Source organism: Heliconius melpomene, chromosome 14, assembly GCF_056956725.1.
Source record: "Heliconius melpomene rosina isolate 202511_hmr_F chromosome 14, ASM5695672v1, whole genome shotgun sequence".
NCBI classification, from domain to species: Eukaryota; Metazoa; Arthropoda; class Insecta; order Lepidoptera; family Nymphalidae; genus Heliconius; species Heliconius melpomene.
In genome coordinates, this window is record NC_140402.1 from 3,193,434 (window position 1) to 3,210,574 (window position 17,141).

General features: G+C 33.2%; 1 protein-coding gene across 4 annotated transcripts in view; it reads right to left on the reverse strand.

The window, feature by feature from the left end:
* The window catches only part of Pde8 (phosphodiesterase 8), a 149,731-nt gene that overhangs the window by 79,772 nt on the left and 52,818 nt on the right, over positions 1-17,141 (reverse strand). For 2 of the 4 annotated variants that reach the window (XM_085197229.1, XM_085197226.1), the window contains exon 1: positions 14,886-15,150. The exons of the other annotated variants lie outside the window; for them this stretch is intronic. Coding sequence is in view for 1 of the 2 variants with exons in the window: in XM_085197226.1 (XP_085053352.1) it covers positions 14,886-14,919 (34 nt within the window). In the remaining variant the exon portion in view is untranslated. Of the gene's footprint in view, positions 1-14,885; positions 15,151-17,141 lie in introns of those variants that run through there. 4 annotated transcript variants of the gene reach the window in all.

Below are 17,141 nucleotides of genomic sequence, written 5' to 3' on the forward strand. Positions count from 1 at the left end.
ATCATAAATATAAAATTAATAAAAAATATTTTTTATTTCATTATAAATTATTAAATATAAGAACAAGGAGTATCATTAAATTCAAAGTGATATAATAAAGAGACTTAATGAAATCTACAAGCTGTCGTATTGAACTTGCTATAAATTTACTTTATTGTAGGCAATGAATTTAGAAACACTGTTTTTTACATCACTCTTCTTTATTTTTGTATTAGGTTTTAATTAATATTTATTTGTATTGGAGGATGTCGTAGAACAATGGTGTGACTGTAAGCGTGACTATGGGTTCGATTCCCATTCGGGGATATGAATAATTATTTATTAATATTTTAATTTCTGCGCCCTGGTAGCATAGTAGAAAGTTGGGCGGAAATTGGGGATCGGAGTATCTTAATATAATTCCCCCTGCCCGCCCTATTAGAAGAGGGATAGAGCGTGAAGCTAGAAAAAAAATGAAAAATATATATACGAGTATACACTTTAAAATTCATTTTTTTATTTATTTGCATTAATCGCGTATTATTTGATGGTAAGCTGAGGCTACCTGACTAAGTGAATCATACACTTAATATAATTTCATTTAAGACGTGTGAAAATAACGAAAACCATAGATATTTTTAGATATTTACATAGTTTATAAATTTTTTTACTGAATATTCATACATTTTCTAAATAAAAAACTTTTTCTTACTATTAAGACAATGTCATATAAAGTCAATAAACCATTACACAGGTGTCGAGGCAAAGCGCGGCGTTGAGTTCTGCCACTCATCACGCAATGCCACCAGAATTCGGCAGAAAGTGGAGAATAAAGTGTATTAACACTAGGGTTCGTCTGTTTACCCTACTGTGTGCAGGATACAGCGTGAAACGGATTTGATTTTTTTTATATAAAAAAAATTAAAAAGAAATTCCCACCATATGTATTCAAAGAATTTCTTTATCTCGATACTTACTATAAATAACGTAGTGTTTACGGCGCACCACTAGCCGTTTTAGATCATGGCCGAACAGATATAGAATGCAGAAGTAACTCGTGATAAGAACCAAATTATTTATAAGTGGGGGTTCGATTACGATAACGCGGGATGAGAGAAATGTAACCCCTGTATAAGGATTTTGATAAAGTGACGATGTCAATATAATTTTTTTAGTTACATGCTGTATACCGCAGTAGGGTAGGTAATAGGAGTCTTAAGATACTCTGTTTTCCATTAAGACACTTCCGTTCTCCACTTTCCGCCTTGTTTTAGAGGAGAGGAAAAGAAAATAGTAAATATTGAATTCCTCCGAATGTTTACGATCGTACGCTTGTATCTCTCTGTTTAACTTAATAAAGAAGTAATTATTGTTAAATTTAAAATGGGTTTAAAAACGGTAGCAGATTCAAATTGGCATCAAAAAACAGCTTATCACTTTTCCCCGAATATCAAATTAAACAGCGAGAACCTATTACTCTAACACAAGTTGCGACGGAACTTAACGCCATACATAGTTTCGTAGTAAATGAAAATAATTAGGTAATTCCCCTAACTATCAATCTTTGAATCGTCGCGGGGATGACCACGGCCAAATCCTCATGATATATTTCAAAACTTCTTCAGCATCCCGCTATATCCCGCACACAGCAAGCAAAGGGAACCTAGTCTCCCGTAGAACTCCGTTCCCCACTTTCTGCCGAATTCAGGATAATAGATAATATGGCCCTATATTCAAATAAGAAATACTTATATAAATACTAATTTTGATTAATAGTGTAAGAATGAAAGATAACAGAGGTATAAGATTTGGTGACCTTCGAAAACATACTGTCAATGTGAGGAGTGTCACGTACACCTTGTAAGAATTCTTTATGAAAAAAAAAAATTACAATAAAAACAAAATAACATACATATATACACACATGATCGATAAATATTACGCTTCTTTTTTGTTTAAATTTTACAATATTAACCCTTAATCAAACAAACTTTATTTTTCGAGTAATTTGAAATCTGGTCACGGCTTTTAGGTAAGTGGGTGCCGTAGATTTCGAAAAACAACTCCTTTTTTTTATAAAAAGGGGGGAAATGGGGGTTTTGCAGTGGGAAATTATTTCCCAGTATCCGGTATTTCAAAGCAAAATATAATTAAGTGGGAAATTATTTCCCATTATCCGGAATAGCTCTCAACTTTTGATATATTTTTACTACAAGTTCTATACATGTAAGTTGCTCCTACTTTACTTGTTTCTTTTTTGTCTTATATAATAAAATTGAAAAAAATACTGTAATATGAGTGAATAAAGTTATAAAATGAAACAACAACGTTAGGAATGATATATAGTTTTAATATAAACTGAAACTTAATTACTAAGAAAAATAATATTATTGAGGTGGAACAGTGTGAAAGGTTTTGAAGCAATTTTTAGCACACAAAGCTACTCCACAGGCGGAACATTGTATTTTTGTTCTCTGTTCTTTCTGTTTGGTACTGCAAAAGCGACACCTTTTGTAAGTATTAGTCTCTTCTGGCAAGTGTATGCCCACATTCAATAAACGAATTTCGTCTGGCACGCCAAACCTACCCCCTTTCTTATCTTTTTTAAAAAGTACACCTGTTTGTGCTTTACCTTTCCGTGTTGTGTGATTATCTATTAGGGCACGTGCTAAGCGTAACCTAAATTCTCGGTGTCCGTGAAGGGTCGCAACATGTGTATAGTTGTAGGTAATATATGCATTTATTATGGATGCATCGAACAAAAAAAAGAAAAGTCTCATCCAGTATTTTCGTGATTTACGGCTTATTGGATACGATGATCTAAAATGATCGAATAGATCAACTCCACCCATGCTAAGTGTATACGAAGCAATTGCTTTCGGGCAAAGAATGTCTGCTCTAGAACCATCCTTTTGGGTCCTCTTTACAAGCATTGTATCTAGTGGCTGATGGGCTGTCGTAAGTATAGCGACTTCTTTCGTATCAAGCCATTTAATGGCTGTGATTGGCTCTGCAGTAACAGCTGCAAACTGATGTTTTTCCAATCGCAATGGTTTTGGTTGCTTTTTCTTTATTATATCAGGTAGATCTTTTCTATTGCATCTGACTGTCCCTACTGCATAAATCTTTTTATCATAAAGATCTTCCATAAGATTACAACTTGTAAAAAAGTTATCAAATGCGACTAAAGTATTTTTTGGTACACTACTGCAGAGTTTCATGACAACATTGTATCCTAATCCTTCATTTTCCGTGCTGTCGCCTTTTCCAGTATAAACTTCAAATTGGTAGAAGTACCCGGTTTTTGCATCGCACCTTGCCCAGACTTTAAATCCTCTCTTGATGGGCTTTTTCGGCATATATTGCTTTAACGAACTTCGACCTTTAAACTTCACCATACATTCATCAATTGATTGTACTTCAGAATTAAATGCTTCTCTCTGATAAACCTTGTTCAGTTCTGTGAGGAGGGGTCTCAGTTTATATAATTTGTCGTATTCAGAAGAGCCTCTTGGTGGTTCCATTTCATTATCATTTAAGTGGAGATTTTCCGTAATTTTTTTAAATCTTGTGATTGGGAAAACCTGGGCAATTTCCTTGTTGTAACAAAAAGGATCTGAAGACCAGTACAGTTCCATGTCCGGCAGAGGATTTAAGCCCATGAGGATTAAAACTCCTAGATACGCCTTAATATCTTGTTGAGTTACTGGTTGCCAATTGTTGCTATTTTTCTGATATGCGTATCTATTTGTTTGTTCCACAATTATAACAATCAGTTCATCAGGAAAAAGCCGTTCAAAAATACTTAGTGGTGAAGTTTTGTGCGTGTCATTCGCCTTGGGTTTAAAACGTTTTTCAAAAACGGGAATATCATGGGTTTCGGATTTTGTCTCCCATACTCTTGGCTTAGAACGATCTCTGCGTATTTCGTTGTTAGTTTCAGTCTGTTCATCATCTGCCAAAAACTCTTCCATGGGAACGTCAATGACATTTATTAATGATTGATTGATTTCTCGAAATATGGCGTTTCGAGATACATTTATTAAGTCTTGCTGAACTTCAAATGCGTGAATGTCTTGAAGTTGTATATTACATTCGTCATTTTCTGTATCTAAGTAAGTTAGCAAAGGACTGTCTGTTGTTGGTGAGTTTGTGATATGAGATGTTTCTCCTAAGGCTGTCAGTAAGGCATCCGTTGAAATCTGTTGGGCTTGTATAGTAGGCGTTTCTTGTTTATCTTCATTCGATTCGAAGCCGAAGATATATTCAAGACGTTGTTCAATTAGGTTATCGTCAAGCTGATTGAGGTAAGTATCGGATGGAGAATGAATGCTATTGACATAGCATGAGTCATCTTCAGAATCTGAGGCTGATAAATCAGACAAGTTGTCTAAATTTTGCACCACCTCTTCCAATTTTTTCTTTGTTAGAACTTTTTGTAACTTTTTAGCGTCCATATTTAAATATCTAAAACAAATAAAAGGAAGTCTAAACTAACTTGGTAGTCTGAGCAGTACAAATAGTTCTAAAATATAATAGTTATAAAAATCAAGTGAGAAATCACTCAATCGCAGTCATAACTCTCGAGAAAGCTCCATATATGAGTTACTCGCTGACAATGTTGTGTAAGTTAGATAAAATTATAAGTAACTATACCTGTTTAGGTACTTATATAGTGCAACAGACAAATTATTTATTGTATATATAGAAATTGGTATTTTTCAAATGCAGGAACAAACAATGGGAAATAATTTCCCACATAATTAAACCTAAGAAAATACAACAAATATCAATGCTGCGAGCCCAAAAACCGTAAGAAACATTCAGAAAACAAATCTAGTTTACAATATTATTGTGTTTATGCACTTACCAGATTTTTTTTCTTCAAAAACTTTTAAATCTTCCGTTTGAACCGGTTTTTTCACAAAATATTTCAAACTGTGTTTTTGACATTGACATACAATGACAGTTCGCGCCTTAAGACAAAATGTTGCAAATTAATAAAATTAAAAAATTCTGTACGATTATTTTTCCCTAAGGTTGGTACTGATTAGAGTTGCCAAAAACGAAATAAAACAAAAAAATTACAGTAGTGGCATGTGGGAAATAATTTCCCAATATTTGATTAAGGGTTAATTAATAATTAGAAACCATTAATAACGCGACAGGTTGCAAGTTTCATTTCTACTCAGGCAAATAAATAATATAATATATTTTGGATAATTATATTTAATATTTACATTTTAAAACGCGGCGTTAAGTGCCGCCATTCAACACCCAATGTCTCTAGAATTCGACGAAAATGGATGGGATACCCTGCTATAAGCGGGATACATTGTGAAACTAAAAAAGAAGAAAAGTGGTGAGCGGGATGCCTTACCTCTAGACTCCCTCTAAAAAATTGTCTTATAACAATATATCACAAGTTAAGTCTTGGTAACCTTATTTCTAGAATAATACCAATAAATAAATCCTTTTCACAGTAGATCAAATAGTTTATGCTGAGAATATTCTAGATGCAAGTTGCAAATGTAATTTAGGTAGGAAAGGCTTTTTAAAAGTTGTCCTCATGCGGTCTGAGTGGATTTGCAGCGCAGTTATTTATGGATATATCGTGTACATTTGAAGCCGCCTTTTATTGCCGTGAAAGTATCGCTTTTACGGTATAGTGGGTTATTTCATGACTCGACTCGTAGCGTTTACTATATAGTAGCTTATATTATGACTCGGCTCGTACCGCACCGTGTATTATATGTCGAAGTCATTTTAAATTATATAGAGAAGTACTAGTATTTGAATTATAAGAGCCCTCTAGGTACAAATAGAAAATGTGAATAGTTTTACTGTTGCATTGGAATAAAATAAAAAAATAAATAAAAGTATTAATTTCAGATTTAACATCCATATCTATAGTATTAGTGCATTCACACACATACACAGCTTCACGCTATATCCCGTACACAACAGGCAGAGGAAACCTAGTGTTAGAACACTCCGTTCTCTGCTTTTCGCCGGTTTCTGGAGGCATTGCATGTGAGTGGCAGAACACAGCGCCGCCCTTTATCTCGACACTAGGGTGACGAAATGAAAATATGAAATATTTAATTTCCTCGAGTGGAAATAGAACCTACGACCTGTCGCGTTCACTGTTATACTTTTGCCCCTGCGTCACGAATGGCCTTACTTATTTATGAATAGAATATATACGAATAGAACGTAAACTAATACATACAGAAGTTAGAGCTGAAATTATTTGTACAATATTAGATTTCCTTTAAATTGAAGTTACTGATATTCAAATAACTGCTTTATGAAATAAATATACTCGTATATTCGTTTGCGAATAGATTTAATTATAATGTGTACTTTCAATTTGTAAACAATTTGAGTAATGAAAACCATGGGCGTAGGAAGAAGGAGGGCGGGGTGATTCGTGCCCATCCCAGAATAAACTGGTGCACACTCTAGAAATTTTAATAAATATTATTTTAAAAGGACCCCGGTAGCCCTTTGAGGTGGTCGTGGCGCAGAGGCACAAGTGTGTGATTGTAAAGCGATGGCTGTGGGTTCGATTCCCATTCAGAGGAATGAAGTTTTACCATTCAACACACCAATGCCATACCTACTCTGCTACAAAACAATGAAAAAACCCTAAATTAAATATTGTAAATGTAAGAAAAATACATAATAAAAAAATTATTGCTAGAAAATATGAAAAAAACTGATTTAAGAGATGTGCCATAATATACCTACATAGCATGGATAGTTATATAAAAACAAAATATAGTCCAAAATTAGACCGCGTATTCTAATAGAGAACAAAGCCTAGTATTTAAATATAATTTAGATATCAATGGAGAGAAAACAACCCTATCACGATGTGTGAACTGCTGGGACGTGCCAAGTTGCCATCATCTATTTCTGGCCACATATTCTTTTATTGCCCAACTCATTGATGTCACACATTCATGATAAACTAGTACATGTATAGTTTTTATAGGCGTGTTGGTACAAAACGAATCTTTTTGACATTTTGTGGATATTAATAGAAGAATTAATAAAAAAATAATTAAATCAGATTCACGCTTCACATATAGCAGCTCTAGTGTTAAAACACTCAGTTCCTCACTTTTCACCGTTTTTTTCGAGCGAAAGAATGAAAATATTTATTAATAATAGTTCCTTCCCCCAAGTGAGGATCGAACTCGTAAACGTCGCGTTACAGTCACAAGCTCGTGACTCACTTTTTTAATTAGAGTAACATAATGCAGAAGTCATATTGTTATAGCACATGCTGCAATAGATTTGCTGCTTCATGAAAAAAAAAAAGGTTTTATATTGAAATATGATAAGTTTTATATTAGCCGTGGTTTTGAAATATTCTAGAAAAAAAAAAAACAGCTTCACGCTGTATCCCGCACACAGCAGGGTAGGCAGAGGGAACCTAGTGTTAAGACACTATACCGACGCGCGAATACCACACTGTAACGACGGCACCCTATATCTGGTCCACACGCAGGAGGAGAAGAGGCAGCTGAAAGACCAGGGATATGGAGCTGGAGCAGGTTCGCGAGTCATGACTATCCATGAGGCTCAGGGGCAGACCTTCGCAGACGTCGTCATCGTCCGAACCGGACGCGCACGGATCCGAGTACATGAGAGCGTCTCTCACGCAGTCGTCGCAGTGACGAGACACACCAACACCTGTGTCTATTACTCTGACGATGGCGGTGACGCAATAGGCAACTTCATCAGCCGAGCGGTGGGCGCTTCATTTACGGAGGTGGTGGAGGCGAACCTAAAAGGGGCAATGTCACAAAGAGACGATAGGGTGATAGAGACACTGATCCAAAAACTTAAGGAAGGCGTTCTGCATAAGCCAGGCCAAATCTAAAATTCCACACCTATATACATAATAATTATACAAAAGACTATAATAATTATACAAAAGACTCTAATAATTATAATTTTTATTCTAATAATTTCTCTAATAATTATAATATATATTTTTAAAATTAAAAAAAAAAAAAAAAAAAAAAAAAAAAAAAAAAAAAAAAAAAAAATTGTCGGTAGGGGTCTCATCCAACCCCTCTAGTATAAGCTCTAGATATAAGTACAGTTTAAATTGTCCCAAAATTAAGTACGCCACATTAAAAAAAAAAACTTTCTTAAAATAAAAAAAGGCACGGGCAACTATGAGCCCGTGGATGTAGTTTTTTAAAATAAAAAAAAAAAAAAAAAAGTGTTAAGACACTCCGTTCCCCACTTTCAGAGACAGAACTGAACGCCGCGCTTTCCTTTCTTACCAGAGCGAAGAAATGAACAAAATAATAAATAGTAGATAATTCATTTCTACGAATGGCATGGTTATCGTTTGCTAAGTGTAATTAGTAGAGTGTATACAAAAAATAAAAATGTTTTGAAAGAGAGAAATTAACATCTTACCATTAAACTCTCTTCATACCACACCAAAACAGAATTAGCTTAATAAACAATATACCTACACATACAAACAAAGTCAGGCTTACTACTAGTCTTAAACGTTTAAACCATACGCAAGATTATCTTCATCATTCACACACATATCAATAAATACCAATACCAAGATTAAAGGGTCTCAAGGGTCCTACTGAACGCAAATATTCCATACATGTATGGTCGATCCAACGAACTCCAGAGTGGGCTTAGTGAACCTAAACTAATTGAAGATATCTTAAAGTAGGTCAATCATGTATAACGTGATATGTTTTTGAATGTAATAGAGATTGTTTCTCCGTTTTTCTCCGTAAAACAGAATTTAGGGGATATTTTTTTAGCTTTACACTCTCGCTTAATAACAGGGTAGGCAGAGGGAACCTAGACTTAAAGTATTTCGCTCGTCCCCATTTTCCGCACATATTTCGAGATATTACATGTTACCAGAGCGAGGAAGTATACCAAATAAATATTACCATATATCGAAATCAAAGACTCCACGCTATTTGAGGCACCGCGGCACAGTAACCATGTTTGACGGTAACCGCGATTGGTTTTCAGGTTCGATTCGATATCTTTGAGATTCTAGAATTGGTGAAAGAATAAACGATGGAGAGCCTAAGACTAAATTATTTTTGCCTATCTTGGTACATGAGAAAAAAATATCAATTTAAATATTTTTATTTCACACATTGATTTTATTCAGCACAAGTTAGAGACTAGAAAATACCTCATCATTTTCCACAAAATGCCTATTATGTGCATGCAGCTAGCGTCCCTTTTGGTTCCCATTTAATATATCGGAAAAGCACGTCATGCATCCAACATGTGACAGTGTGTTCAGATCTGATACGCAAATACCTTATAACCCACGCCATCAGGCATTAATGATACTTGCTTTGACTTACGTTATCAGCTCGTGAGGACGATCGCTAGTGACGTCAGTTTATATCTTAACAGATGGAAAAGTGATCTCTTAGTGTTTGCGAAGAAATGTCTAAGTGCTTATTGGTTGTTTCAATTTCTATGTTGGTTTATGACTAGGGATGCTATACTATGCTGTAGCTAGCGAATAATAATATTAATTTAATAGGAAAATTGATATATGGTTTACATTTTTAGGGTTCTGTAGCCAAAGGGTAAAATTGGAACTTATATGTACTAATATTATGCTGTCTTTCGGAATGAGTCGGATTTGCGCATGAAGGGTTCCTTGCCATTATATATAAAAAAAGAGTAAAATATCACGTTTTTTGTATGTTAGTATATTTACTGTATTGAAAATTAACTAACTATCACAGTTATAATAATAATATTAATTTAATAATATTAATTTTATATTTTTAAATGTATCTTTTTTTTTATAATAATTTATATTTAAAAATGTAAAAATAATTCGCTAATTTAATAAAAGTATATAGTACGATATTAATTTAATAGGAAAATTGATATATGGTTAACATTTTTAGGGTTCTGTAGCCAAAGGGTAAAATTGGCACTTATATGTACTAATATTATGCTGTCTTTCGGAATGAGTCGGATTTGCGCATGAAGGGTTCCTTGCCATTATATATAAAAAAAGAGTAAAATATCACGTTTTTTGTATGTTACTATATTTACTTTATTGAAAATTAACTAACTATCACAGTTAATGAGATACAGCTTGGTAATAGACAAGTAGATAGATAGCAGATTCTTAGTAATAGGATCCCGTTTCACCCTTTGGGTATGAAATTCCAAATTGCGTGAAGTTTAAGAAATATAAAGCCAATTTTTTATTTATAACTAAAGAAGGGCATGTATTTGACTATAAGGACTCAAGTTCTACTGTGACTTTTAGAATCAACAAGTTTTTTTAAGCTTTCGTTTATTTAGGTACATGTACCTACGTATTTTCCGAATGCTTATTTGTCTGTTTATTCAGTTTATTTGCTTGCCTTTACTAATTGAAATAAGTAGTTAGATAAGGATGAATTGATGAAAATTATACAGCTTTTTTTACTTAAAAACCCTTCGGTACAGTTGATAAATATCTTTTATACGTGATTGATGTTGATTCGTATTCTGTTTAAGTAAGTATCTATTTATGTAATTGCTACAATTTATTTATTTTTTTAAATTTCACATTGTATGTCTCATATAGCAGGGTCAGAAGAGGGCATTGGTGCCACTCCGTTCCCCACTTTTTGAAAAATTTTCAAGACATTGTATTGTTGAACGGTGGAACTAAATTCCACGTTTTCTTGTTACCGGAGAAAGGAAATGAAAATAATTAATTACCTCGAATGAGAATCGAACCCACAACTGTCGTCTCTATAAATATATTTCCGTATAAAAATCTAAATTAAGTAATATATAAGTTAAACTGAAATGAAGTAACCCTGACGTTCATTGGTCAATTAAGGAGTTAATGCAGTTGAGTTCCACGGTGTATTGAAACATGATAGTCTACTTCGAATCTGATTTATGGCATCGATATATTAGAACTTAGTTACATGTTAATGTATGATGCTGATAACATGGTGGAATAGAGGAATAGTGATAGTTATAGGTTCGACCTCTACTTGGGGGTTTGGTGGGCTGATTAATTTGCTTTCCTTTTCCTAACTCCTTCCTCATGTTGATTCCTTTTTAGCTGGATGAAAATATAGCCATTTTAAAATAATCCATCTTTTACATTTTATTAATGTGCTATTTTGAGAACCTTAAAAGCGTAGACTTTTTATTATTTAACTATTATTAATTAGTAGCAAAACTTAAGTGAGAGGTAGGAAGAGGCCTCAGTAGACCTTCGAAAACACAGTATCTAAAATACTATAGTAAGATAAGAAAAATCACGTAAAAACATTAGGACCTCCAGACCTTTTCATACTCGCTCGTATGAAGATGTAATGATGATAATGGACGAGGCGTAAGAGGTAAGCACAGATCGTAGCATTTGGCGATCCGTTCTCTCTAGCCTGTATTTAATATTAAATAACAGAATAGACATATCCGGGGATCGAAAAATCTCTAGATAATAGACAAAACCACCACAGGAAGTGGACAACCACAGCTAGGCTATTAATTAGTGAAACGTGACAAAATAAACTCGCTGTAGTCGGTAAAATTTTGTTTTTATTAATCTGGACTTTATGATTTCCTTTTAATAATTACGTATCGGTAATACGATAACTTTTGTGTTTTTAAATATTTGATAATATAAGTTTTTATTTGACATTTCCTTTAATATTTGTTACGAAAAGTATATTTATCTCATTCATTAGGTATTATAATTAAGCTCCAACAGTGCCAGATTGTAAACATGATGGTTGAGGGTTCGGTTATCATTAAGAAATTAATCTCAACACTCCAATAAGGAAACTCGAATATTAAGGGAGAGAGTAGAGAACGTAGTGATACTAGTTCCCTCTCCTTACGCATATTACAGCATGAAAATTTGAATAAAACTAAAAAAAAAGATTACAATTTAAAAGTTATATATAAGAAAGAAATAAAAAATGTTAGCTTACGCCTTCTTATTTTATAAAACATACTTAATTCTTATAGAATTTCCAGCGATAAATGGAAAACTAAAGTGAAAATGTTGTTTAAAATAACTATTTTTCATCACAAACAGATTTTCATTGGCAAAGTAAATAGAGTTATTTAATATTACCGGGTAAATAGGAAATGAGAATGCGAAAAGCGAGTAGCTACTGGAACGTTCAAAGAAAGGACGCAAGGAGCATCTTGACATCGCAAAAATTAAATAAGATGAAATACGTTTCCCGAAATAATACTAGTGGTCGCCCGTAACGTCGTTGGCGTGGATTTTAAGAAACAAAAAATAGAAAAAATAATAATTCATATCAATAATAAACTAAATTAGATGGCAGTTGTCGCGCTGGGGCACAAGCGTACGATTGTAAAAGCGACAGGTTATGGGTTCAATTCCCACTCGAAGAAATATATGATATTTTCATTTCCTTGCACTAGGAACCTCGCTCTCAGGTTCCCTCTGCCCTGCTATGTCTGTGAACCTAAAAAAAAGTAATTGAAATATAAAATGTTTAATATATAACATATAGATTACTAATCACATTGCTTCCAGGAAAATATTCAACATATGAGCGTTAGTAAAACACGAAAATTCAAGCTCACCCATCACCCTTATCAGAGAGCTTATGATGAAACGATTGGGCCTCCTTGTAATTACGCACGTCTCTTATCACCACTAGCGATATGATGGGTGTTGGTGTTATGGACAAAAATCAATAATGTCATGTTTGCCCAGATAACGGCCTCGATAGCGCCTACGCAGCTACCGTGCGATATCTTTATTGCTGCCGGTATATAGCAAACGAGAGGTTGAGAGGTTACTTCCTAGAAGAAAAAAAATCTGCTTTACGCCATATTTTGCACACAGCAGGGTAGGCAGAGGGAACCCAGTGTTAAGACACTCCGTTTCGCTTTTACCGCCGAATTTTGAAGGCATTGTGTGTTGAGTGGCGGAATACAACGCCGCTTTTTGCTTCACCAGAGCGAATGGAAATATTAAATTTCGGAAGTTATTTCCTAGAATATTTTTGATATTTCATAAGCTTTAATAATGGATAAGGTATAGTTTAGGTAAGGCTTCCATTTTGGTATAAATAAGGTAACCTTGTTGTTCGAATAAGTGACGAAATGTTATTTCCAAATGTACCTAAATGTTGTTTGAGATTAATCGTCACGCAGGGGTACAAGCGTGACACCAAATGCAACACGTTGAGGGTTCAATTCGTAGGTACTCGAGGAAATGAAATATTTAATATTTTCATTTAATCGCTTTGATAACTGGTATCCGCTACTCAAAAGGCAATGTCTCTGTAATTCGGCAGAAAGTAAGAAGTGTGTTAATGAAAATTGATTGCCTCAACACTAGGTTCCCAGGTTCCTTCTACATACAAAGCGGGATACAGGGTAAAGCTGTTATAGGAGATTCGGAATGATTACATTATGTTTGATAGAAGTTATGATTGTAAATTTGATTTATTAGGCATTTAGCAAGATTTTATATTTTACTTTATAATTGAAAATTGGCCTCTTCTTTCTTATACTTATAAATAATAATATTTAACAGACAATGTAAAATAGAAATAATAATTAGAGAAATATTGATTTTAAACATATATACTTTTTTAATTAGATAGAAACCTTTATAAAAGTAAATAATCACGACAATATGTTTATTAAAATCGTTCTAAAATAAAATACAGTATAATTATGTAACAAATCTAAATGTTTTAAAATTGTATATCGGTAAAAGTATAAAATAAAATGCGAAACGAATGTTGAATTTTATTCTTTCACACCATTTCTTCTTTTATTCATTTAAAAAAAAATAGTTCGCTGAAAAAGTAAAGGCAATAACATAAAACGCCACCAGTGCTAGTAAATTTCTACAGTACACCGAGAATTGAGACTGTAGCTACCCATTTCTGTACGGTCGCCTAAATTTCATTTCATTTCATTACATTTTTCTATAAAAATTAGATAAAAAATTTAGAAAATTATAATACCTTTTTTTAAAATATTTACTTCATAAATTTTACTTGAAATATAAAGTCTCTATAACAGGAATTATACAAATTATCATAAAAATAATGTTTAATTTTATTTTAATATAAAATTTTGAAGATATATTACAAGTGTTCTCAGTTGAGTCCTCAGGTCAATAAAACTGAGTAAAATATATATAACTATATATATAAAATCGAAAGGTCATTCACTCATCACGAAATCTCAGAAACTACAAGTGCTAGACATCTCAAATTTTGCATAGGAGTTATTTATAGGATGTAGGTGCTCGCTAAGACGGGAATTTGCAATATTCGACTTCTAAGGGGTTGTTTTTGGGGTCGAAAGTTTGTATGAAACTTCGTTACTACAGATGCTAGGAGTCTCAAATTTTGCATAGATGTCACTAGGACGTAGCCATGGAGATAGAAATTAATAATAACATAGTTCACGCGGGTGAAACCGCGAGCGGGCTGCTAGTGTATATATATATATATATATATATATATATATATATATATATATATATATATATATACACTAGCAGCCCGCTATATATATATATATATATATATATATATATTTTATATATATTTATATATATTTGTTATACATAACAAATAAAGGATATAAAACAGGATAATACTATATTAGGAAATTTACAATACAATCAAAATATTAGGTATATTGTAAAATATGAGGCCAGTTGTGCCGCAGAGGCACAGTGTGACTGCAAACGACTGGTTGTGGGTTCGATCCCAGGCCTCCAGAATTCAGCGAAAAGTGGAGAACGGAGTATCTTAACACTAGGTTCCCTCTGCCTACCCTGCTGTATGCGGGAAGCTGATCTATTTTTCTTACTAGATACATAAACAGCTATATTTAAATACCTGAATAATAGTCCTCTTCATCCACATCCATCATTCACTTCGCATATTAAAATTTTCACACAAAATTCACTATTTTCCAACACCACAAACCAGTTAATTGAAAACAACTGATAAACCTGTCACTTTCACCTTGTCCGCCATTAGAATAGTCTATTTAATGATAAAAACACACTCGCGGTGATTTCTTTGATAAAAGTCGGCACAAATAATAAAAATTAGTTGCCGCGATAAACTAAAATAGTTGACGTGACGTAGTGACGTGACGCTATGGTGTCGATAGTAAATATATTATTAAATACAAACAAGTAGGTAGCTATAGTACGGTGAAAAAGTTGTGGCTGTTCTGAAGTTAGGTTTTATGAACGTTTACGCAATGTTCCCTTAGAAAGAAAATGTTAAAAGTGTTAAAAGCCAAATACAGCTAAATTCAGAGTGACCAGGACTCGTTGACCGTATTATACTGTTGCAATAGTTTAGAATATCGCTAACTCGGCTTTAGCCTGAAGGTCTGTCATATGATGCGCGTGTAAACAAGACGGTAGCGGAATGCTTTTAAAGAAATAAGAGAGTGGCAAAGTAAAAATAGTTTAAATAACATTTTGTTTAAGAAGTTGTTATTTTTTAATGAATTATCTATATTAGTTATTATAATTTAGTAGATATTAGTTATTACTTTGAATAAATATTTTAATTAGAATAATTATTTAAATTTAAACAAACATCAAATTTAAGTGTCTAATTAGTATTGATTTTGATATTTTCTTTAAAAATAATGATATTATAAGTTATGCCCATACTGTCAAATTGCTTTAAACTATAATAACCACATTACAATTCAAACATAACAATAAAACAACACTAGCCTAATTCCAACTAGCTTTAAATCTAGATTCGAATAAGCATTGACTTAAGAAATACGCAAAAAAAACCATTTCACTACTAAACTTTTACTATAAAAAATCACATTTAAGAGTTATTATTTAACTGGCGCCTTACATTTTACGGTTTCGATATTATAAATCGGTTAGCGTGTATGGCACGACCACCGAATGGAGACTGATAAGCGCACGCGCATGCCGCGGCCACGCGCGCTGTGCTAAACTGATATATATGTACTATATATATATATATATGTATGTATGTTTGTGTGACATTACTCTCGTAAGTGCATCTTCATTCGTTTACAATTCAAATGGATTTGTGTTACGTAATCTGTTTGTGTCGCCAGTAGTAGTAGACACAAGTGTAACTGTAGGTGCGATTGGTTGTGCGTTCGATCTCAGCTGGAGGAAATGAAATATTTAATATTTACATTTCTTCGCGCTGGTGTCGAGGGAAAACGCGGCGTTGAGATCCGCCACTCAACACAAAATGCCTTCAAAATTCAGCGGGAAATGAGAAACGGAGTGTCTTAACACTAGGCTCCCACTGCTCTGTTGAGTGCGAGATATTAAGTTAATTTATGACTATAAGTACATAATACTTTAATCTCTAACATATTTTCAGTCTGGTAATATAATTTAATTTATAAAAGGAAAACTTAAGTCTTATATATGTCAATACACAATTTAAATAAAGGTGATGCAATGTAGAATCGTGAATTTTTGTCTTTTTTATTGACGGTAGTAGCACGGAACCTATCGTACGCGAGTCTAATTCGCACTTGACCGTTTTATTTATAAAAGTAAAAAGAAAATAATTAAAAATATAATAAGCGAGTAATTACGTAGGAAGTTGCCGATTACGGCTTCACCGATTTAAATGCAGTTTTCACTATTGACAAACTTCCTCTTAACATTTATTTTACAATTTTTTTTTTACTATAAAAGAACTGTTATATCGAATTGGCTATATTTAGTTTTTAATGTATACATATCGTGTTTAAAGTAATAATAATAATAGATATTACAATTTACTGTATAGAAAAAAAAAAGCGAAGTTCAAGCGGACCCGCGAGCGGGGCGCTAGTATTAACTATATTATTGACATACGTGTATTAATATTTAATATATAATACGTTCCGCTCTACATAATACCTAAAGTACACAAAAACGGCGTTTAAATATGTCTTATATCTACAGAAACGACCACGAAATTAAGTGGAATGCCTTACGAATGCTTCCATATGTAAATTAAAGGCTTAGTAACGTTTAACTCGGCGGTGGCCTCCTTTGTAAATCTTCTAATATTACGATTTCATATAAATGTTACCGTCTAGAATATACAATTTATTATATGTAATTTTTGTTTTAAGCA